Source organism: Phoca vitulina, unplaced genomic scaffold (assembly GCF_004348235.1).
Source record: "Phoca vitulina isolate PV1807 unplaced genomic scaffold, GSC_HSeal_1.0 scaffold96, whole genome shotgun sequence".
Classification (NCBI taxonomy): domain Eukaryota; kingdom Metazoa; phylum Chordata; class Mammalia; order Carnivora; family Phocidae; genus Phoca; species Phoca vitulina.
The window spans coordinates 1,160,839-1,185,074 of record NW_022589799.1 but is presented as its reverse complement, the minus strand read 5'-3'; the positions used below and the strand labels follow the sequence as shown (position 1 = coordinate 1,185,074).

The 24,236-nt window shown below is 50.1% G+C and overlaps 1 protein-coding gene across 1 annotated transcript; it reads left to right on the top strand.

Moving 5' to 3' along the window:
• The first annotated feature begins 653 nt into the window (after positions 1-653).
• On the top strand, positions 654-23,634 carry CGN (cingulin). Its single transcript, XM_032397056.1, has 21 exons — positions 654-744; positions 6,337-7,217; positions 7,892-7,992; positions 8,147-8,216; positions 8,316-8,411; positions 10,231-10,358; positions 11,007-11,139; positions 11,445-11,657; positions 12,114-12,262; positions 12,496-12,628; positions 15,504-15,704; positions 16,023-16,229; positions 16,803-17,060; positions 18,032-18,202; positions 18,927-19,088; positions 20,092-20,181; positions 20,604-20,687; positions 20,798-20,916; positions 21,212-21,320; positions 21,699-21,862; positions 22,176-23,634. Exons 2-21 carry the CDS (start codon positions 6,351-6,353, stop codon positions 22,312-22,314), a joined length of 3,594 nt encoding a protein of 1,197 aa, XP_032252947.1. The 5' UTR covers positions 654-744; positions 6,337-6,350; the 3' UTR covers positions 22,315-23,634.
• Positions 23,635-24,236: the final 602 nt, after the last annotated feature.

The following is a 24,236-nucleotide window of genomic DNA, read 5'->3' as shown; positions in this document are numbered from 1 at the left end:
AGAGACAAACAATGAATATGATTCAAAAATTGAATTATGTAATTTGGAAAATGATAAAATACTACAGAGAAAAAGGTACCAGGCTGGAAAATGATTTGTGGAGGCCAGAAGATAGGGGCTGCGGCTCAGGCTGGGGAGAAGCGACACGAGCTGAAGTCGCGGAGCTCTGGCGTTTTGAGGACCAGGGAGATACCCTCTGCAAAAGGACATCAAAGCAATCTGATTTATGTGGAGCTAGGTGAAGGGCAGAAAGCGGTCTAGACAGAGATTCCCGTCGAGAACCGCGGAGACAGAGGGCTGCTTTCCAGCAAGGGCGAGAAGATGCCCTGGCGGGCAGCTCCTGGACCCGGGCGGGGGCGGCCACACACGGCCAACCATTACGCCCCCAAAATGGCCTCCGGTTGCCCCTTGCCGCCCCGCCCGCGGCGCTCCACCGCCCGCCGGCCCACGTGACCCAGCCCCCCAACCCCGGCCCGCGACCCCCGGTCCAATTCCCTGCGGCGAACGGCCCCGCCCCTCGAGGGAAACGGACCAACCAGAGGAAGGGTAAGGCGGGGCGGGTGGTGACGGCCAATGGGGGTGGAGCTCCGGAGGGGAGTAACAGGGTGGGGGGGGGGGGGAGGGAGCGCGGAGGGACGGAGGGGGAGGGCCCGGGAGCGGCTGGTGCAGCTCTGCTGGAGCGCGAGCCCGAACCCGAGCCCGGGAGCGCCGAGCCCGAGCCCGGGAGCGCCGAGCCCGGCTGGGGTGAGTGAATGCGGAGGGGGCAAGAGCACCTGAAAGGCAAGCGGGCCTCAGGGCCAAGAGTACCTGAAAGGCAAGCGGGCCTCAGGGGCAAGGGGCGAGGCGATCCGAGATACCCTCCTCCGGGGTACAGGTGCTGCATTGGAGAGGGGAGGAGGGGAGGTGAAGCTGGGGTGGGAGTACTGATCAAGAGCTGGCTCCTACTCTAAGGTACCAGAGGCAGGTGCCTGGGAACGTGCCAGGTGAGGCTAAGGCTACTCTCAGGACGTGAAAGCATTTCAGGGCCAGGTTATCTCTGGAGGTCAGACGCCGGTCCCAGGGCAGAGTTTCTCTTGGGAGACCGAGGTGTTAGGGGGAAGTAGTTAGTCTCAGTTGGACAAGGGGTCAGAGACGTAAGGGGAAGGCATCCAGAGGTGCTGTTTCCCTGAGGTTTTCCCCCTGGCTGCCGTTCTCAGCTGGCGCTGACACCTCCTTTCCGGCTTTGAGATGTCTCTGAGGTGTGGAATCTTGCTCTGACTATTCACCTACAGGTGAAGACACTGAGGGGCAGAACAAGAAGGCACCCCCATCTCTTTGCTAGGTGTGAAACTACTTAAGCCTTCAGTTTCTGTCGCCTTTGCTTTTATGCCTGGGAGAATTTTTCCTTCTTCCTCTTCAGAGAGTGCTCTTCAAGAGAGGGATAGGAGGAAAGTAGATCCCTAGGCCTACAAAATATGTAGAAATACTTTTTAATGACTGGGGCTAATGTCAAACCCTCTCCCCAAGCACGCATACTTTCTTCTGTGGTTCTAGATGGAGTCATTGGATGCGCTTTGGGAGCCTAACCAATTTCCTTGATGCCTCCCAGAAGATCCCCATTACTCCTTGAAACCCCACAAGGCATCCCTGACTCTGGGACCATGATGGCTGTCAGACTGGCAGGAGGCACCAGTGGTGTGGGAAATAGGCAGGACTCCTTAGGAGACCACAAGACTAGGGGAATTGGCACCTCTTGGTCTCCAGGCTGGATGAGAGCTGCACATTGGGGCCCAGACAAGACTTCTGAGGCAGATTTCCTTGCCTTAGGCAGGTAAGGGAACCAGAGCCAGTCTTAGCTTGGCCCCTTTGATGCCCTGCCTGAGGAAAGTTGTTGTAATTGGGAAATAATTAGCAACCGCTATGTTGTTCATAGGCTGCCTACGGGTGCCTCTGCACCTCTTCTTTCCTCCTTGATATTTGGGAGTGGGGGGCTGGCCCTAGGGGACTGCTAATCCAGAGATTTGCCTGACCCTAAGAGGATTCTGGCTTCCTAGAATCCTTTCTTCTTTCCCCAGGCTGACCTGCATGCTATCAGCCCTGTGGGAGGTGAGGAGAAGGTAGGGTTGCTTCTCTTCATGCTGGGGAGGGGAGAACTAAGGCCCAGGAGTTGGCCAAGGCAAGTGTGGGATGAGGAATGTAACTTGGGGAACTTGAGAGGGAGGGGCGGGGGATACAAAGTCTTCCTGTCACATACTGGCCTGTCACTCACCAGGTTCTTTGTGCATCTGTTCCTCCCTGTTCCCTCTCCACCTTCTGCCTACTCCTTCAGAGCTTTGGCTCTAGGCTGGACAGCCCTTGCCCATGGTTTTGCCCCCTGCCTCCTTTGTGGTGTGGAGTTTCTCTGGTCTGCTTTATGAGCTGCCAGTGGAGTGTCCGTGGCCCTCCCCTTCCCCTTGCCTCTCAAACCAGTCCAGCCAGTTTGCAGGGCCCAGTTTGTCATTGTGTTTTTTCCTCCACTGGCCAAGCTGCTCTAGCATGGCTCTCAGGTTTCTGCTTTTTCAGTGGACTGGGCCAGGAGTCCACTTGGGGTGGTTCTTTTTGATCCGTGGGGAACCTTCTTGTCTTTGTAACTCTTTCTGAGAAAATAACCAATTGATCAAGGTCACTGAGGTGTCCTTTTCTATTTTGACCATTTACTTCCCTTGTTACCTCCGAGGGGAGTCTAATCTCTATACCTCTCATTCTTCCATTTTCTAAATCTGCCAATTACATAGCATCTAGCATGTTGCCTGGCCCTGTATATATCAGTTCTTCCTCTGCACACCCCAAACCACCCCACCCCCACTTCCTGCCAGAAGTCCAGAGACCGTCACTCCTAGTTGGAAGCCAGATGCTTATGGCTGGGCCAGAGGTGACGGAATTGGGGCAGGGCAGGCTAATGAGTAACTCAGGGAGAAGTGGCTGCCTGGTACAGGGGCAGCGTATCCTCCCTTTTCTTACAGGCTGGAATGGCAGAGGCAGACAGATGAAGTTGAATTAACCTGTGGCCCGAGCTCTTCCCAGAGTACAGTTGGTGAGGAGTGCCCTGGGCACATGCCAGAGGAGGGAAAAGCAGGGGCAGGCTGTGAGAGCGAACCCTCTCTACTCCATGTTTCCTGGCACTGGATCGCTGTTTACCTTCCTCTGGGGCTTACGCAAGACCTTGGAGCTGCCTGGCTCCCCTGGCCACGCCCCACTGTCCTCGTAACTGAAGGCGGGTAGGTTTCGGGTTTTCCATGTTGAATCATTTAGAGCTCTGCTTTCTGACCCACCCCAAAGATCACTTCAACCCTCCTGGTCCCTGACCCACCTGTCCCCAGGACTAACGGTCCATTGAAGTTAGGGAGTCATTGGGACCTGGGGGCACGTTCAGCACTGGCTCTGAACAACTTGGTGCACTTGCGTGGGTGAGGGACTGTGCGCTCTGCTGGGCCTAGTCGGGGAGCTCCTTGACCTGGATCTGGAAGATCAGTAGAGGTACTGACAGAGTAGAGCTGCATTATGAATAAATCATGTGACTTCTGAGAGCTGGCAGTCTAGGCACATCTGGTTCCAAAATTATGACTGAATGGGGCAGGGAGAGGTCTTGTTACTGGGGCAAATGAGAAATGGCTGTGAGGGGGTCATTGGGTAAATCTCCCCACTGCTGTGCGAGTCTGCCTTGGTTCAGGATACAACCTTTAACAAATATTTATTGATGCATACCATGTCACCAGGCCCTGGGGCCACCGTAGTCAGCTGAGAGCCATGTTCTTTGCCGTCCAGGAGTTTATAATCTAGTGGGGGAGACAGACAGGAAACAAATCATCACTGATAAATATATAAAAATAAACAGGGTTGTCTGGCTGGCTCAGTCGGAACAGCATGTGACTCTTGATCTCGGGGTTGTAAATTTGAGCCCCACATTGGGTGTAGAGATTACTTAAAAATAAACTGTTTAAGAAAATAATAAACTGGGCGCCTGGGTGGCTCAGTCGTTAAGCGTCTGCCTTCGGCTCAGGTCATGATCCCGGGGTCCCGGGATCGGGTCCCACATCGGGCTCCCTGCTCGGCGGGAAGCCTGCTTCTCCCTCTCCCACTCCCCCTGCTTGTGTTCCTGCTCTCGCTATCTCTCTCTCTGTCAAATAAATAAAATCTTTAAAAAAAAAAAAAGAAAAGAATAAACTGAGGTAAATTCATTGAAGGACAACTGTAGAACATATAACATGGTTCTGATCTAGTTTGTGGGAGGGGGTGGTTGGGAAAGGCTCTGAGGAAGTGACATCCTTCTGTGAGGCACTTGAAGCCAGGAAGGTCCTGTTAGGAGGAACACATGTATGCAGGGTAACATTTGTTGTCAGCTTTGTGACAGGCATACATGCTGCTAGCTATGTTTCATGTTTTGTCATTTTCCCTCTTTTTTTTAAGATTTTATTTATTTGAGAGAGAAAGTGAGTGGGGGGAGAGGGGGAGAGAATCTGAAGCAGACATCGTGCCGAGTGCAGAGCCCAACGTGAGGCTCGATCCCAACGACCATGAGATCACAACCTGAGCTGAATCCAGGAGTCAGACGCTTAACTGACTGAGCGACCCAGGTGCCCTTATTTTCCCTCTTTTTATTAAAAAAAATAATGGAACCTAAGTAAATTACATGCAAGAATCTGAAGTGTAGAACATGATAAAATTTTTACAGCTGTATACATGTAATTATTATTTTCTAATTCTCACAAGTATTACCTCATGAGGGATTATCATTGTACTTATTTTACCGATGGGGAAACTGAGGCTCAGAAAAGTTGGGATTTGCTCAAGGTTATATACATCCAATGAAGAGCGGGGCTAAGTTCCTTTTTTACTGGATGAGGTTTGGAGAACCTTTGCCTTGTAGCTTCTTTCCTGGTCCCATCTCTTACTTGAATTCTAACAAAGGACCCTGTCAACTAAATATCCTTTTGTTTGGAGTATCTGAGGTTGGTTAAAGTCCTCCCCAATGCTGGAATGGTGGGAGGACAGGGGTCCTTTAGTTCAGGGTGGGCTTGGAGGTGTCCATGAACCTCTTGAGATTCTGTGGTAAAAGTTTGGGTGGACTGTTTCTTGGGCGGGGTGCATTACTTTAATCATTCTCTCAATGGAGTCTCAGAACCAAAAAGGAGAAGAACCATTGCCAATAAGGGCTCCTCCCTCGCTATTCCTTTCTCTGGAGGGGAAGGGCTGGGAATGCTAGGAATGTTCTTCCCACCAAGCCCTTTCTCACCTGCAGCTAGGCCACTCCCTTCCCCTCTCACCCCCGTTTCCTGGGTTTCTTAGCTTGTCTACAGTCCCTGAAGGGGGCCTTGCCAACTTTCCTTGGCCGAGAGCTCCACTGGGAAATCGAGCTGGGTATGTTTGTGTGTCTGTCCGGGTCTTGATATACTCCTCCTCCAGTTAAGTGCTAGGCTGTGGTGGAGATTAGTTGCAGGGCTGGGAAGCTGGAGTTTTTATTTGCTTCAAGGAGAACCTGCCCTCCCCAATTCCTGGAGCCAGAGCACACCTGGAATATATTCCATTTGCCGACTCTAATCTTGGGTTGATGTGGACTGGAGGAGTTGGCCTATGGGTGGTCCTGGCTCTGGCCCTCATGTGGGACAAGTCTGCCTATCCTAGGGCCCTTTGGACTGACATTCTTAAATGTTATTTAAATCTTTTTTTGAATAAACAATACATCTACATGGTTCCAAGTTTAAAAGGGACAGTAGAAAGCTAGTTACTCTCCCATCTCTGTCCTTAGCCCCCAGGTCCTCCAACCCAGAGGCATCACTGCTATCCTCCCAGAAATGGGATGGCATACCTTGAGGGGGTTGTCTTCTGTATTTTAAATGAGCTCTGGGAGTAGAGGGCCCCTTTTCTCCATTGGGATAGAGGTATCTATAAGGTGGGGTTTGGGTTCTGCCTTCTTTGGAGTTGGAGGAGGCACACCATGCTATGGGCGTACATGCGAAGATCAAGCAAAATCATTAAACTCTCGACAAAGCCAAGCTCCCTAGGACTGTATTAGAGGAAATGGATTCTTCTAAGTCAGTGGGTTTCAAAATCTGGAATCTGGACCAGCAGCATCAATATCTCCTGGAAATTTTTAGAAATGCAAATTCAGACCTACTGAATCAGAAGCTCTGGGGACAGGGTCCAATAGTCTGTGTTTTCATAGGCCCTTGAGGTACTTCTGCTCAGATAAAATATGAGAACCACTATTCTATGTAGAAGGAACGACAAGGTAACAAGCCACACAAAAGCCAGACAGGTGGAGGTTTCTGGGTTTCTACTCCCAGTCTCTCAGCTTTAACTGTTTTCTTAATTTTCTAGGAACCCTCCCATTCATGGAGCAGGCATCTACCATGGCTGAGCCCCGGGGCCCTGTAGACCATGGAGTCCAGATTCGCTTCATTACAGAGCCAGTGGGTGATGCAGAGATGGGCACCCTACGTCGTGGTGGACGACGTCCAGCTAAGGATGCAAGAGCCAATACCTATGGGGTCGCTGTGCGTGTGCAGGGCATCGCTGGACAGCCCTTTGTAGTGCTCAACAGTGGGGAGCAAGGTGGTGACTCCTTTGGAGTCCAGATCAAGGGGGCCAACAACAGAGGGGCTCCGGGAGCTCTGAGCTCTGACTCGGAATTCCCAGAGAGTTCCTACTCTCATGCCAAGGAATTTCCTGCCCGCTCACAGGGCAGCATGTCTGATGAGGAGCCTGGGGCCCACTGGAATGGAAGGCTACTCCGATCCCAGTCCCAGGCCTCACTGACAGGCCCTGCCCCTGTGAGTCCGACCACCAGGAGCACTAGCTTGCTGGAGTTGGCCCCCCAAGGAGCTTCCCCTGGGAGCACCATTGACACTGCTCCCCTATCTTCAGTGGACTCACTCATCAACAAGTTTGACAGTCACCATGGGGGGCAGGCCCGGGGCCGGACTGGCCGGCGCATGCGGACGCTGCCCCCTGAACAACGCAAGCGGAGCCAAAGCCTGGACAACCGGCTCCCACGTGATACCCTTGAGGAACGGGAGCGTCGGTCCCCCAACCACTGGACTCCTAGCACAAAGCATGACAGCCACATGGGCAGCTCCAAACAGTCGGCCCAGAGCCAGAGCCCTCTTGGTGGCTTTAGCCATTCCCGTCAGACCCAGGACTGGGTCCTTCAGAGTTTTGAGGAGCCACGGGGGAGAGCCCAGGACCCTGGCATGCTGCAGGTCAGACCCCATTCCTCTGTGGCTTCCAATCCCTAACCCACCAGCCCAGGGACCCCTTGCTGATTCAAATAACTTAAGGCAGAAGGTTTCTACTTTTGTTCTCCAATTTACCCATCTTCTTCATAGATGATATTCACATGTACAAGATACTTCCATGGAAACTAACTGTGAAATTAGTCTTCACAAGCATGAGAGTTCCGTGTTACTGCCCGGCCATGAACTGTGCCTCAGTCACTAGCATTTGCTAGGTCTGCAGCATAAGTAAGGCAGGCCTGGTAATACGAACAACTTCCAGTGCTCTTGTCAAAACTCCCACCTTTGTCTCCCACTCAGGAGTGTAAGTAAGTGGGGGAGCGACTTCTTAAGCCTGTTCATTTACAAAGTCTAATACGTTAACTGTCAGTAGCAACAAAACACTTACCACAGAGCTCCCAGCTAGTTGAGATCTGCTTGTCAAGGAGTATCTGGCTTGCAGCAACAGTGAGAGGTGTACCCTGCTTGGACCTCTCCTGGGCCTGCTGCTCAGGCCTCAGCGGTGTTGCCTCTTTTCCCCACGTGAGGCTTGTTCAGCACGCTTGGAGGGCCTCATCTCCCACCTGCCGCTTCTGCGCCATCGGAACATCACACACACTGCTGGCTTCATCTTCCTGTTTCTCTGGGTTTATGTTTTGCAGTTCAAGTCAACTCCAGACCTTCTCCGAGACCAGCAGGAGACAGCCCCATCAGGCAGTGTGGACCATGTGAAGGCCACCATCTACAGCATCCTGAGGGAGGGGTGAGTGGGGGCCTTCCCAACAGCAGAGTCACACACCTCCCCTCTTTTCCTTCTAGCTTCCTTCCCCATCTTCCCTGCCCTTAGCTCTTCCTTCTCTCATCTCTGCTACCTCTTCCCTCCCTTAGCCTTTGCTTCTATCCTTTTTATCCTCCAGAAGCTCAGAAAGTGAAACCTCTGTGAGGAGGAAGGTCAATTTGGTGCTGGAACAGATGCAGCCTCTGGTGGTAAGTGGCTACCTCCTGGTGGGAGCAGGGGGGCAGTGTTGGGCCTCTCAGGCCTGGGTCTGGGTGTGGACCTGTTTTTTCCCGCCCTGTCTCTGGCAGATGGCTTCTCCTGGGTCTGCTAAGGCCCTGGCTGGGCAGAGTGAGCTCACCCGAAAAGTGGAGGAGCTTCAGCAAAAGCTGGATGAAGAAGTGAAGGTGAGGGGAGACTGGAGCTGCAGGAGGCACACAGGACACGGGAGAAACCGTGGCCTGGGTTGCTCTGCCAAGCGATCGAATGAGCGCTTGTGTGTTCTGTGATACGAGACAAGCGTGTGTGCTGGTCCCACCAAGGACTTCTGGGGTTCCCTGGAGCTTAGGGAGAAGAGCACATTCATCAGAGCTCTGACTACCTTGCATTCATTTCCTTTGGAAGTTCCCACCCTGGCTTTGCTGTTCACTGGCTGTGGATGCCTTGAGCAGCTTACTTCCCTCAGTCCTTTTCACTGCATTATGATGACGGCAATACCAGTAGCTGTCATTTATTGAGTGTACTTTATATTTATGTATATTTATTTGAGAGAGAGAGAGCATGAGCGGGGGGAGGGGCAGAGAGAGAGGGAGAGGGACAAGCAGACTCCATGCTGAGTGCAGAGCCTGGATCCCAGGACCCCAAGATCATGACATGAGCCGAAGTCTGATGCTTAACCAACTGAGCCACCCAGGCACCCCTATTGAGTATACTTCTTGTAATAGGTACCATCCTAGGTAATACGTAATAATTATAGTGATCTGTAAAGTAGGTATTGTGGACCCTTTCATGATAAGAAAACTGAAGATCAGACAGGTTAAGTGACTTGCTCAAGGTACTAAGTTACAGAGAAGGAATTTAAAAATTCAGGTCAGCCTTATGTGAAAGTCTTATCTACTCCCTTTAAAAAAAAATATTGTGGGGCACCTGGGTGGCTCAGTTGGTTCAGTGTCAGATTCTTGATTTCAGCTCAGGTCATGATCTCACGGTCGTGGGATCGAGCCCTGTGTCAGGCTCCATGCTGGCCATGGAGCCTGCTTGGGAGTCTCCCCTGCCCTTTCCCCCACCCTCGCATTCTCTCTCTCTCTTAAAAAAAAAAAAAAATTTAAAAAAGTTTAAAAAATACTGCTCTCACCTCTCACAGTATTGCCTTGCGTGTAGTTGGTACTCAGTACTCAGTAAGTATTGGGTTGTAACTCCCCTTATTTCCTGGAAAGCAGAATAGTGTCCTGGTTAAGTGGTCAGCTGTGGAGTCAAACTGAGTTCAAATCCTGGTAACCGTTGGCTGTGTAACTGACCTTGGGCATGTTCTTTATATGTTCTAAGCCACTGTTTCCTTAACTATAAAGTGGGGATAATAATTGTACTATATTATTTATCTATGGCTGTGTAACGAATTACCTCAAAACGTAGCGGTTTGAAACAATCATCTCCTGGTGTCTTGAGGACCCAGAGTCTGGAAGCAGCTTAGCTGGGTAGTTCCGGGTCTGTTATGTAAGAGTTTCCAGTCAAGGTATTGGTTGGGGCTATAGTCATTAGAAGACAGTGGGTGTTGGCTGGAGGCCTCACTTCCTTGCTGTGTGGACCTCTTCGTGGGGCTGCTTGAATGCTGCACAGTATGGCAGCTACCTTCCCCCAGAGTGAACCATCCAAGAGAGAAGAAGGTAAGGAGGAAGCTGCAGTGCCTTTTTAGGACTAGTCGCAGAAGCTACACATCGCTTCTTCCTTTTTCTGTTTGTTAGAAGAGAGTCCTTAAGTCTAGCCCATACTCAAGGGGAGAAGCTTCACCTCTTGAAAGGAATGTCAGAGAATTAGTGGACATGCTTTAAACCATCATAAGTCCCAAGGCTTGTTAAGAGAATTAAATCCAGATAATAAACACAGGGTTCGTAGTAACAGTGCCTGTCATTTAGTGAGTCAGTAAATGTTAGACATTTGCATTACTCCTGGTCCTCCTGAGAGGCTTTGCCTACTCTCCACCTGCTTTACTCGCCCTGCCTTTTCCAGAAGCGGCAGAAGCTAGAGCCATCCCGGGCTGGGCTGGAGCAGCAGCTGGAGGAGAAGACGGAAGAGTGCAGCCGACTGCAGCAGCTGCTGGAGAGGAAGAAGGGGGAGGCCCAGCAGAGCACCAAAGAGTGCGTGCAGTCGATGGTGCATATGGGGCTGTTTGGGGACGGAGGCCAGAGTTGGAGGTGCCACCTGGGTGGGAGAGATGGAGAGAAATCTCTAGAAGCTAGAAGGGGCAGACAGAGATAATTTAAATATAGGAACTTTCTCTTTACTTTCTCTGTTGGTAATGGTGATTGTGCCTGAGTTGGGGTACCTGGATTTGCCTCTCTAGTTCAGGCTCTAAATCTGTAAAATGGGTTAATAATAGTACCTACCTCACAGGATGGTTCATTCAGCAGATATTTTTGCAATGAATACGGTGTGGCAGGCACTGATCTAGGTTCCAGGCAGTGAACCATTCATATGACGAGCACTGCTCTCCAGAAGCATAGTTTCTAGCGGTGGCAGGGGTGTGGGGGGAGACAGACAGTAAATAGTGAACATATTAGGTAAGTAAATTTGTAGCATGTGAGAAGGTGGTAAGTAGAGTAGGTCAAAGAAGATTGAGGGCCGAGTGGTGGAGGAGCAGGTTCCAGTATTAAATAAAGTGGTCAGGGGAGGCCTCATTTAGATTTGAACAAAGAAGGAGGTTTAAATGAATTAATATATGTAAAGTGTTTAGAAAACTGCTTGACACCTAGCGCTTGATGATATTATCTATTATTAATTATTAGGCTCCAGAACATGAAGCTTCTTGTGGATCAGGGTGAAAGGGCACGACATGGGCTGGAGACCCAGGTGGTGGAGCTGCAGGACAAGCTGAAACAGGCCCAGGGGCCGGAGTCTGCTAAGGAGGCACTAAGGAAGGTAGGGAGCAGGATGGCTCCCACAGCCTCTGCCTCCTTTCAGCTAGAGCACCCTCAAATCTGTTCACCTATAGTTTCCCCACAGTATGGGCAGTAGGTAGCTGATTATGGGTACCCCTTAGTGTGCTTTCAGACAGATTCAATGGTGGGGTGGGGGTTAGAGCCCAGAATCGTGGGCAGAGAGCACCTGGTACTGAGCCTGACAGGTACAAGGTGCTCAGTAAATATTTTTGATTGATTAAATGAATGAATAGGCAGGCAGATCCTAATAGAGTCACCTCTGTACTTCCATCTTCATTTCCCCAGGACCTGTTAGAGACCCGGGAGCTTCTGGAAGAGGTCTTGGAGGGCAAACAGCGGATAGAGGAGCAGCTGAGACTGCGGGAGCGGGAACTGACAGCCCTGAAGGGGGCCCTGAAGGAGGAGGTGGCCTCCCGTGACCAGGAGGTGGAAAACGTCCGGCAGCAGTACCAGCGAGATGCCGAGCAGCTTCGCCGGAGTATGCAGGATGCAACCCAGGCATGTGACCAGAGCGGGGGCTGCCAGAAGAGGGCACCCTCCCACCCCCAAGAAGGAGCCGCCTTGAGGTTTCTTGGTATTTTGGGACTTTCCTGGTCGTAACTGGAACTCCCTCTAAACGACACATGTGAGATGTAATGAAAACCTTGGCCAGAAAACCTACAAGGGCAGAGTGAGGGGATGCAGGCCAGGAGCACCATGAAGGTGTGTGACCAAAGTCCCACGGGAAAATAAATGGGGGAGGCTTCCTGTAAATGATAGCGGCGGCGGGGGGGGTGGTGCTGTGACTTGGGGAGAGCTTTTTGCTAGTATTGCACCAGGCACCACTGTGATCTCACAGTGTGTAGCTGGTGTGGTGTCCTCTCGGCCTGAGCCTCCCCTTCCACACACTTAGACTTTGGTCTGAAGTGCGTTCTCCCTCTGAGCCTCCTGGCCCCCAACTGTCTCCTTCCCTAGGACCATGCTGCATTAGAGGCGGAGAGGCAGAAGATGTCAACCCTGGTGCGGGAGCTGCAGAGGGAGCTGGAGGAGACCTCAGAGGAGACAGGGCATTGGCAGAGCATGTTCCAGAAGAACAAGGAGGAGCTTAGAGCCACCAAGCAGGAGTAAGGACTGCCTCTCTCCCAGGAATGCTTATCCATGTTTCCTATATCCTGTTTCTTTTCTACCCATGCTGTGCCCTTTACTCTGCTAAGAGTGGGTGCCCTTTACTCTGCTGAGAGTGGGTGCCCAGTCTGTTGGCTTCTGGGGAGGTGGTTTGCATTGTCCTGCTAACTTCTCCCAGGCAGGTGGCCTGACCTTGTTCCCTTTCCCTTTGCATTCACCTGGCTGGGCTCAGACTCCTGCAGCTGCGGATGGAGAAGGAGGAGATGGAAGAGGAGCTTGGGGAGAAGATGGAGGTCTTGCAAAGGGAATTAGGGCAGGCCCGAGCTGGTGCTGCAGACACTCACCAAATGGAGGAACTCAAGAAGGTACTTGGAGGGGCACCTGGCTGGCTCGCTCAGTGGAGCATGGGACCATTGATCTCAGGGTTGTGAGTTTGAGCCCCATGCTGGGTATAGAGATTACTTAAAAAAAAAAAAAAAAAAAAAAAAAGGTACTTGGATTTGGGATGTGGAAGGGCAGGTTGGGGTGATGGCCACCGACCTCACCTACCCATGAGGTTCCCTGTGTACTTGGTTTTCAGGACCCACCTTGCCTGCTCAGCCATCTCTCTCCCCCACACACTCTTTGATGCAGTTGGGCTGCTCTTGAGTATACAGGTTTTTAACGGAAAGGACTCCTGGTTGGGTTCTAGCCAGAGGCTGCTGGCTGCCTCCCAAGAGACCTCAGGGGGCGGGGAGTAGCATTTAGATGGATTTGTGAGACTCCAGGGTCATTTTTGCAAGCTTGGAATTTGGTCCGCACAGGGAGAGTTGCTCTGTCAGGAGGGGGTGGGAGGTGGGGAGTGGGGCAGGGTGATGGACTCATTAACTACATCTATTAAACAAACATTTACAGTTAGAATGCCAGTTTATTAACTTGTAACGTTAAGTGTCATCACACAGACTGGAATATTTGCATCGGCATGGCCAGCTGACCTACTTGGGAAGCCAAATTGCAATTTGAAGGCTGCTTAGAGTATAGAATCTAGATGCAGGGATTTTATCATGCATGGATGTTTTATAAATGATAAGATCATCAAATTGAAGTGAATACAAATATTTCTTCATATTTCTGGTATAGGTTTATGAAGGACAAGAAAGCAACTAATTATTTTGGATGATTTAGAAACTTAGAAAATATTTTTGTTAGTATAGGTAAGTGGCACTTAGGGCCTCCTGAGGATCCTTCTAGGTTTATAGTTCTTTGATTCACTACACTGGATATGTAGTTGGTGCTCATTTAACAAGTATTAATGAATCAATGCTTGTTTATCATGCCTTTACCATAAGACTGCCTAATTGTAATCAAGGTAATCATATTTATTAAATGAGTAAAGAAGTATAGCTCTAAGTGATGATTTTCCAGATAAATAAAAGTCTGAGCTGACACAAAATACTTGAAGAAAAATGTAATAAACATTGACCAAACATACTTTTAGTGATTGTGAAATGAAAAGTGCTCTTAAATTTTTCTATGTTAATATGAAGTTAACAAATATCAAGGATAGTCTGAAGTCTGTTCGGTATATTAGTCGACATAATAAACTTGGACATTCCTCTGGGCAATCTTAGTTGATTTATCATATGAGATAAAGCTAAAAAGTAATAACTAGTGCTTCATTTATCTCATATATGAAGTATATTTTATTAAGTACTCACTCAAACAACATACACATTAGGAAAACAGACCCCATCCAGTGTAGACCACACGCTGTGCTGTTCTTTTTCTTTGTAGTTAGTTTTGTTAGTGTCTTACATTAAAAACTCAAAATATATAACCTTTCAGCCTAATTATGGTACTTTCTGAATTTCAGAAGTAGCTAATAGCTAAAGAACTAGAACTAGAGCTCATATTTTAATTTTTTAAAAAATATTTTTATTTTTACACCCAATGTGGGGCTCAAACTCACAGCCCCCAGATCAAGAGTCACATGCCCTACCCATTGAGCCAACCAGGTGCCCTAATACTTAAATGTTTTAAAAAAGAAATGAGAGCAGCGCCACTATTTATTGTGTAATATGTTTTGGTTTTCAACATATTTTCTTTTGTTTTTGAAATAGCCAATCCTATTTTATCCACACCCTCACCTACTCTCACTTCATGTGATTTTTTTTTTTTAATGGAGATTTATTTCACATACCATAGAATTCACCCTTTTAAAGTGTACGATTTAGTGTTGTTGGTTTTTTTTTTTAAGATTTTATTTGTTTATTTGATAGAGAACACAAGCAGGCAGAGTGGCAGGCAGAGGGAGAAGCAGGCTTCCCACTGAGCAAGGAGCCTGATGAGGGACTCGATCCCAGGACCCTGAGGTCATGACCCGAGCTGAACGCAGACGCCCAACTGACTGAGCTACCCAGGCGTCCCTTTGTGGTTTTTAGTATATACACAAAGTTAAACATCCATCATCACTATCTAATTAGAGAACAATTTCATCACCCCAAAAAAGAACCCCGTATCCATTAGCAGTCACTTTCCCCAGCCCTTGACAACCACTACTCTACTTTCTGTCTCTATGCATTTGCCTATTCTGCACATTTCATATAACTGGACTCATGTATGTCTGGTTTCTTTCACCTAGTATAATTTTTTTTGAGGTTTACCGATGTTGTAGCAATTATCAGGACTTCATTACTTTTTGTGGCTGAATAATATTCTATATGGATGTACCACATTTTGCTTATCTGTTTACCAGTGGGTGGACATTTGGGTCATTTCTATATTTTAGCTCTCATGAAGAATGCTGTTTGTTACGAACATTCACGTGAACGTGTTTTTTGGGAACATGTTGTCCGTGCTCTTGAATATATATCTTGGAATGGAATTCATATGGTCACTCTATAGTTAACTTTTTTTTTTTTAAGATTTTATTTATTTATTTGACAGAGAGAGATACAATGAGAGAGGGAACACAAGCAGGGGGAGTGGGAGAGGGAGAAGCAGGCTTCCCGCGGAGCAGGGAGCCTGATGCGGGGCTCGATCCCAGGACCCTGGGATTATGACCCTAGCCGAAGGCAGACGCCTAACGACTGAGCCACCAGGCGCCCCTCTATGGTTAACCGTTTGAGAAACTGTCAGACCCCTTGCCCAAGTAGCCACAGCATCTTTCATTCCCCCAGCAATGGATGAGAGTTTCGGTTGCTGCGCAGTCTGGTATCCCAGGCCGCGTCTGTGCCCTGTCACTGTCCCCCTCCCTTCCAGGAGCTGCACCAGACACAGCAGGATCTTAAGGAACTGAGAGAAGAGCAGCAGAGCCAGGAGGTGGCTGGGCGCCACCGGGAGCGGGAGTTGGAGAAGCAGCTGAGGGTTGAGGCTGATCGAGGCCGGGGGTTGGAACAGCAGAACCTCCAGCTACAAAAGACCCTTCAGCAACTGAGACAGGACTGTGAAGAGGCTTCCAAGGCAAGGGGAGTGGGCACAGGGCTTAGGAGGTGGAGGCTGAGGGGTCTGGAGGGCATGGAAAATTCCCTACCATGGGTATGTACAGACCAGATCCTTGATCCTAGGTGTGTGGTTAAAAGTAGGCAGGATTTGGCAGGGGGGAGGCAGGGCTGCACCTGGTGATAGCCACCACGTCTCTGTAGGGGTGGGCTTCTCAGGGGCACTACCACTGTTGAAGTCTGTCTAGTTCTCGCGGGCTCTCTTGGGTGTGGCTTTCCTGGTGGTGGTGGTGACCTGGAGCCCCGGGGTCTGAGCTGCCCCTCCCCGGACTGGCCGCAGGCTCAGATGGCAGCAGAGGCAGAGGTGGCAGTGCTGGGGCAGCGGCGGGCAGCAGTGGAAACGACACTTCGGGAGACCCAGGAGGAGAATGACGAGTTCCGACGGCGCATCCTGGGTCTGGAGCAGCAGCTGAAGGAGGCCCGAGGCCTGGCGGAAGGTGGGGAAGCGGCGGAGGCAAGGCTCCGGGACAGGGTGCAGCGGCTGGAGGTCAGTGCTTCTGCCCACACCGTTGGCTTCCCCCTGGCCCGCCCTCCTCTCATCTTGGCTAAATCCTCCCCAGCTAAATCCTCAGCCGCCCGTTTTATTTTGCCCCGAGTGTGCTTCCATTTGCCTTCCCAATCCACTGTTAAACTCGGGTTTATTTCCTGGAGCGTGCTTTGCTGTGGACGTCTTGGCCCTTGCACTGCTATTGTTTTTTTTTTTTTTAAAGATTTTATTTATTTATTTGACAGAGACAGAGATAGCGAGAGCAGGAACACAAGCAGTGGGAGTGGGAGAGGGAGAAGCAGGCTTCCCCTCGAGGAGGGAGCCCGATGTGGGACTCCATTCCAGGACCCTGTGATCATGACCTGAGCCGAAGGCAGACGCTTAACGACTGAGCCACCCAGGCGCCCTGCACTGCTATTGTTGTCTCTTATTCCCACCCTGGGCTTGTTCTCTGTGTCTTGATTTCCTCGCTGCTTCCTCTGAGCCTGTTTTCACTGCCCACCTTTTTCGTCAATCACTCTTCTTCCGTCCCATCTATTCCCCTCCAAATGGCTTGTGTCTTCCCTCTCCCAGGCAGAGAAACAGCGGCTCGAGGCGGCCCTGAACGCGGCTCAGGAAGAGGAGGGGAGCCTGGCAGCTGCCAAGCGGGCACTGGAGGCCCGGCTGGAGGAGGCCCAGCGGGGGCTGGCCCGCTTGGGGCAGGAGCAGCAAGCACTGAACCGGGCCTTAGAAGAGGAGGGGAAGCAGCGGGAGGTGCTCCGGCGGGGCAAGGCTGAGCTGGAGGAGCAGAAGCGCTTGCTGGACAAGACTGTGTGCCAGCTCAACAAGGAGGTGGGACACGGGGTGGCCTGGGCTCTCAGGAAGAGGCCCAGCTCTTACGGAAGCTTGGTGGCAGGGGGTGGGGGGTGGTCAGAGTGTGTGGTGTTTGCTTTCCTCAAGTTCATTGCTGGGGAGACCAAGGCCAAATCTTTACAGAGGGGTGTCCTTCCTCCCGCTCCTCAGTGTTCTTGTCCTCCCCCATACATCCCATTCCATGTGGTCTTGGTCCTTGGAGAATGTCTCCTAGAATTCTCCCTTAGACATCTGTAGGACCTGAACATAAGACTCCTCATTAGTAGAATTTTCTGTTTGGGGTAGGGAAAGGAAAGTTCTGTAATCCCTCCCTAGATGTCTTTAAGACCTAAACACAGGAATTTTTGTGGGTGGAATTTTATATTTGGGGGAGGGCAAGGAGAAAGGGAAAAAAGGAAATAAATTGCATTTTTTTCAGATAAGGTTCCCCTCCTAATCTCTTACTTTATAAAGCTGGAGCAAACAAAAATATTTCATCAGTTCTAAAATGCACATTGCATCATCTCTGAAGTTGACTTATGTCTTATAACTGATGATTACAGTTCATTTGGCAGGTTTTTCTTTCTTAGTGGTACATCTTACAATCATTGGCTTCTTGGGTTTGTTGAAATATGGTCATTTAAGGTTAACTTTGTATCAGACACTTTTATAAGTACTTTACATCATTAATGTAATTCTCACAACAACCTTGTGATGGTAGGTACCATTATTTTCCCATTTTACAGGGAACTGAGACCCAGAGAGGGTAAGTAACTTGCCTGTGGTCACATAGCTAATAAGTGGTAGAGCCAGGATTTAAACCCAGGCAATCTGTATACCACTACTAGCCATACTAGGGACCTAGGCCCAGGGGAGAGCAAGGGAGGGCTGCTTCGGCTATAAGGAGAATCTGGGGCTCGGAGGAGGGACAGAGGTGTAGTGCTAAAAAGGCTCTTTTCTCTGCCTCTCAGCTGGAGCAGATTGGGAATGACTCTAAGCAGGCCCTGCAGCAGCTCCAGGCCCAGCTGGAGGATTACAAGGAGAAGGCCCGGCGGGAGGTGGCAGACGCACAGCGCCAGGCCAAGGAGTGGGCCAGTGAGGCTGAGAAGAACTCAGGGGGGCTGAGCCGGCTTCAGGATGAGGTAGGAGGAGAAATGGCCCAATGTCCTTGGTTTTAAGGTCATTGCCTCTTTTTTCTTTTTCTTTTTTTTAAGATTTTATTTATTTGAGAGAGAGTATAAATAGAATCTTAAAAAAAAAATCTTAATACTGCAGTGTCAGTGGAAGTGTGGTATCAAAACAGAGGCATGTCTGACACAGAGTAGGTGCTTTAAATATGATAGCTGGTTTTATTTTTATTTTTTAAAAATGATAGCTAGTTTTAATGCTTCACAATCTTTTACAGTAACAATTTGTAACAATTTTGTGTTTTTTGATTACATTAAACCCTTTTTGTTTTGTTTAAAAAAACCAAAAAAACCCAAAAAGTCTCAGTACCCAACCTGGATCCTGTATTACTTAAATCACAACCTCTGGGGCGGGGACCCAGGATCAGTTGTCTAAAAATGACTTCAGTGATTCTAATTTGTGTAGGGCATTTTAAAACAATAAAGAAAATGGACTAAGAGCTCCTTTCTACCTGCTAGATAGGACGCTGCCTGATTCCTGAATTGTTGAATAAAGCTAGCTAGATCTTCAAAGAGAAGAAAATGGGACTAAAAGTTGACCTGCTTTTTATTACCACCATGCTCTGGCAATTCTAAAGAATGTCAGTGATGAAACATTTCTCCCCACAGGGGCAGACTGCTCCCATCCCTTAGCCCCCACCTTACTTCTCCAAGCTGTTGCATTTTTCCTTCTGTCCAGACCCAGAGGCTACGGCAGGCCCTGCAGGCATCTCAGGCTGACCGGGACACCGCCCGGCTGGACAAAGAGCTGCTGGCCCAGCGACTGCAGGGGCTGGAACAAGAGGCAGAGAACAAAAAGCGCTCCCAGGATGACAGGACACGGCAACTCAAGGGTCTTGAGGTGACGGCGTGGGGGTGGCGGGGCGGGGGAGGGGTGTCCAGGTCCTGGCACAGGTGGGACTTCCGTGGGGGAAAGGAGCCAAGACATGCCAAGCCCCCTTTCTGTGCTAGGTATCGAAAGCTGATAGGCCACAGCTGGTGGGTTTTGTTTGAGTGCAGTGTTTTAAATGACTTTGAGTTAATTGCCAGTGTTTGAAATTTATACATGTCACTTACTTATATATTCCGCTTTCTGGCTCCTTTTGTCCATTTGGAAAATCTGGTAACACTGAGCCTCTGTCCTGAGTTGTCTGCAGGGCAGCAGTTGGCTGGAGCTGAGCAGCGGCATCGCCCCTTCAGAGTGAACAGTGGTCTCCAGGTTGCTCTTTGGCAGTGATGATAATACCAGTGCAAGTAGTAGCAGCAAACACATACTATGCCACATGCTGGGCACTTAAGGCTCATTGAGTCCTGAGAATAACGCTGTGGGGTAGGGTCTCCATTTTATAGATGAGGAAAACAGACACACAGAGAGGTTAAGCAACTTGGCCATGGCCCTTCTGCTAGGAAGTGGTAGATGTGATTTTCAGACCCAGGCCGTGTGGCTCCAGAGCCCATACCCTTAGCCTCTATATGGGACTGCCTGGCTACTTCCTTGGTCTGAATCCTGGCACTTCGGTTTCTGACTCTCCATCCCAGCTTTGGCTCAGGCACTTTGGTTTCTGTCTGTTTCCCCATTAGGGAAATAGGGCTGCCCCACTGAGGAATCGATTCTGGGGTTTGTCATCCTGCCAAGGGCCAAGACTAGAGCTGGCGCCACCACCCTCTCCCCTCAATGCCACGCCTGGTCAGCAGAGGGTGCTAGCTCCATGCTGGCTCTGGGCAGGGGCAAAGACCAGCTGGTTATGGGACATGGGAGACAGGAAGGTCTGTGGAGGCTGGGCTTTGGAAGGGTCCTGGTTGGGGTTTAGCATTCTGGTGTCCAGCATGTGGGGCAGAATGAACCTCTCGTTCCTCTGCCACAGGAAAAAGTCTCACGGCTGGAAGCGGAGTTAGATGAGGAGAGGAGCACTGTGGAGCTGCTGACAGAACGCATGAGTCGTGGCCGGGACCAGGTACCTCCTTCCTTACCCCTTGGCCTTCTCAAAAACACCTCCACCCTCCCATCTGTCATAATCTGGAGAATTCTGGCTGATGAATCTGTGCATGGCTGGTGCTACTTCAGGGTCTCCTCTGCTTCAGGACGGGTGGAAGGAAGCCAGGGATTTGAGTGGGAGAAGGAATCCTGGTGGCCTGGGATCCTCTCTGCCCTGAGTCCAGGCTGCTTCCATTCAGAAGGGATGCTAGTTCCTGGTGAGATGGAGGGAGGAGGCCCTGTTTAAATTCTGTGGCTCCTCCCATTTGAATAGGCTGTGATTTCTTAGTTGCCTGAGAATTGTGGGGATTCAGAGAGCAGCCTACACTTTACTCTGCTTCATGGTTCACCTGGCTGGTTCATTGTTAGCCCTCCCCAAATCTGGCTCCTCTCATCCACTAGGTAGATCAGCTGAGGACAGAGCTCATGCACGAGAGGTCTGCTCGACAGGACCTGGAGTGTGACAAAATCTCCCTGGAGAGACAGGTGAGCAGGGGAGGAAGGAGTCTTGGGGATAGACCCCAGGAGGCAGGTAGAATGACCGTAGGAGGGATCAGAAGTGGAGTGTGATCACGAAGACTTTCTGTCCCTCTCAGAACAAGGACTTGAAGAGTCGGTTGGCCAGCTTAGAAGGCTTCCAGAAGCCCAGTGCCAGCCTCTCTCAGCTTGAATCCCAGAATCGGGAGTTGCAGGAGCGGCTGCAGGCTGAAGAGAGGTGATGTGAGCCCATCCTCCCTCTCTCCCTCTGGGCTTTTCTCTGTCTTGCATGTCAGACATGGCCAACCTGGCCTGATCTTTAGGGGGATCCTCTCTCTTGGTAAAGAGCAGAGGGAGTTGCAGAACTTCTGAAATGTGAATGACCTCTTATCTCCCCAGTTCTTTGGATCTGCCCCTGGATCCTCCCTAGTGTGACGTGACTCAGAGGAGTTCATGGAGGCTGGAGGGGGCCAACTAGGGTTTCCTTTAGAAATGGCGACAGCCATAGACACCCCCCTACCATACTCTCCTAGGGAGAAGACCGTTCTGCAGTCCACCAACCGAAAACTGGAGCGGAGAGTTAAAGAGCTGTCCATCCAAATTGATGACGAGCGGCAGCATGTCAATGACCAGAAGGACCAGGTAAGGATGGTAGCCGGGGCCAAGCACCCATATGGTAAGCATATACCATCTGTGTGTTTGCTTGAAGGCCAAGGGAGGCCCCATCTCCTAGGTCTTCCTAGCTTCGACTAAGGATGGAGACTAGACTGGAGGCACTGGATTAAAACAGTCATAGTAAGCACATGCATTGAGTGTGATGTGCTAGGTTCTCTTTCTCAGTGTTACACATGTATGAGCTCATTTAATCCCCAAAACAAACCTGTGAAGTTAGGGAACTTGCACATGGTCACGACATTTTTCTAGGGCAACGATCCCTTGTCAAAATTGCTACCGGGGAGGGTCCCAGTCCATGGTAGCAGCAGATGCTTTTCTAATGTGGGGACTTGGTATCCTGCCCAGCTAAGCCTGAGGGTGAAGGCTTTGAAGCGGCAGGTGGATGAAGCAGAAGAGGAGATTGAGCGACTCGATGGCCTGAGGAAGAAGGCCCAGCGTGAGCTGGAAGAGCAGCATGAGGTCAATGAACAGCTCCAGGCCCGGATCAAAACCCTAGAGAAGGACTCCTGGTATGGGTTGCTTTTCTGTCCCCTGGCTCAATCAGGATAGTCATGCGGGAAGGGAATGGGTTCTCTGGAGCTGAATAGGGAGGAGGATCTCTAAGATGGGACTCTGCAGTCACTCCTTCCTGGCTGGAAGCTGTATAGTTATTCTTTAGTATCTCAGCCCACTGTCTATATATATCCCATCTCCTCAGATCTCAGGTTGGTGGGGGATCTTATACCTTGAGGCCTTAGGACAACTGGGAGTGTCCTTGGCATGAAAAGCATGGTTGTCTCAATCTTTCTGTCTCCCTCCCTTACAAGTATTCCTTTCTGTCAGGCGCAAAGCCTCCCGCTCAGCTGCTGAGTCAACCCAGCATGAAGGGCTGAGCTCAGATGAGGAATTTGACAGCGTCTACGACCCTTCTTCCATCGCATCACTGCTTACGGAGAGCAACCTGCAGACCAGCTCCTGTTAACTTGGGTCCACAAGGGACCAGAAACCACACTTGCGGCCTGCCCTGGCCAGGCCTATTCTGCCCTGCCAAGCCTTGAATTCCTCATTCCTGGAAGGGGGGACCCAATTATTCAGCCCTAAGACTGGAGGGGTGTGAGCGATGGTGATAAAAAGGGCATCGGCACTAAGCTGGTAAACAGGCTTTCCCTTTCCTCTGGAGGAGTGGGTATTTTAGGCCAACTGAGCCCTTCCCTTAAGTGCCGACCCTCCTTATCCTCCCTCACAGCAATAGGATGGTCAGCATATAGGCTGAGGGGGATGGAGCAGGACAGGAAGGGATAAGACATTGCCACGTATATAAAGCTTTATTTCTTTAGCCCTTAACCCTCAGGCTCAGGGAAATACCTTAGTGATTTTGCTCCCACTCTGGAGCAGGGTGAAGGGAACATGGGTAATGGACACACTGGGGTGGCTCTTGGATGCTCCTCTTTGCACAGTCATGGGACCCATATGTAGCCCCCACCCCTCTCCACTCCTATATATTTTGTCTTCCCCAAGCCAGGGGATCCAAGGGATCTGTTCTCCCCTTCCTAGCTTCACCATTCCTACCTTCCTTTCCTTTCAGTGCCTTAGGGTGAGGAGGTAAGGATGCTCTTCTTGCCTTCTCTACCTGCACATTCATTCCTCTCCAAGGACCAACCTTTCCCCAACCAGGGCCCTCAGCTTTCCCTGCTGCCCCAGTCTAGATAGAGAGCTACTGGCTCCTTGGCTGATGAGCCCTTGGGGGATGGACTTCGCTAGGACCGTGATAAGGTGGTGGGGCTTGGTTCTGCTCAGGGTTTCCATCTTTCCTCCTCTCCTTCTGTGACTATGGATGTGTTTATAAGGGGGTTGCATCTGGGAATCCTGATAACTGTCTATACGAGTTTGAAAAGCAAAGGTCTTCCTTGTGGCTTCTCTGACCCAGATGTGCCCAACCTCAGTGGGGAACCAGGGGACCCTCATTATCTCAGGAGCTTGGACCTGACACACGGCTTCCTGCCTAGGGCTAAAAACTGACTCTTGGTAGAAATGGGAAGAGGCAATGGAAGATTTATTCCTCCCTTGGGTTTTGGGGAGAGCCAAGCCCTGGTAGGGAGGAGGTAAGGGAGATGATTTACCTTTCTTATTTCCTAAGCAGGCTCTGTAAGGAGCCTGAGGGAGGAAGAAGACTGTTTTCACCAATGACTTGTAATTTCATGATTTTTTCTTTTAAATCTTCTATTCTGCAAATTAGAGATTTTCTCCCAAACCAACCCAGCCTTGATTTTATTTTAAATTAAATATTAAAATTATATATCTATACTGAAATCCTTGCCTTCCCATTCTTTTCCATGGCTTATTTGGAGGTCTGTTTTATGAAGAAACCATTTTACCTAGAGAACTTCGAGGCTGAAGCTGGGGTTTTCTTTACCTCACTTTTTAGAGGCTCTTTACAGCTGATTAGATGGAACCTAGGGAAACTGTAAGTGTTTATAGCACCTCCATTCTCTCCTAAACAACCTTCTGGGAATAGAAAGGCCAGTAAATGCTGTCTCTGAGGGTTAAAGGAGACAACTGGGTTTTACTCCCTTGGGGCACAGGGATATCCCCAGCATTCACCTTCCCCGTACAAAGACATTCATTCCCATCTGGAATGGGACCCAGTCCCTACCTGGGAGGTAGCAAAATTCCTGCTCTTGTGTTGCCTTGAAGAGGGAGCTAGCTGTTCATCAGAGCCTAATGCCAGATTCAGGGGCACTGCCCACTCAAGAGTGGGTCAGACCTCCTGCCTGCTTTCCATGTGGACACAGCCCAGTGGAGCAGCCAACCTGTAGAGAAAAACCGGGCTGGGAGAGACTCTATCCTTGGCCATCCTCTCCTGTGGGCCCTTAAGATGATAATCTGGGCTTGGGGAGCAGATGC

Excerpts from the sequence above, each read along its gene's own strand:
- CGN (XM_032397056.1), top strand. The coding sequence starts at position 6,351 with ATGGAGCAGGCATCTACCATGGCTGAGCCCCGGGGCCCTGTAGACCAT. Across the intron at positions 8,412-10,230 it reads AGCTGGATGAAGAAGTGAAG|AAGCGGCAGAAGCTAGAGCC; the intron begins GTGAGGGGAGAC and ends TGCCTTTTCCAG. Across the intron at positions 17,061-18,031 it reads TGTGCCAGCTCAACAAGGAG|CTGGAGCAGATTGGGAATGA; the intron begins GTGGGACACGGG and ends TCTGCCTCTCAG.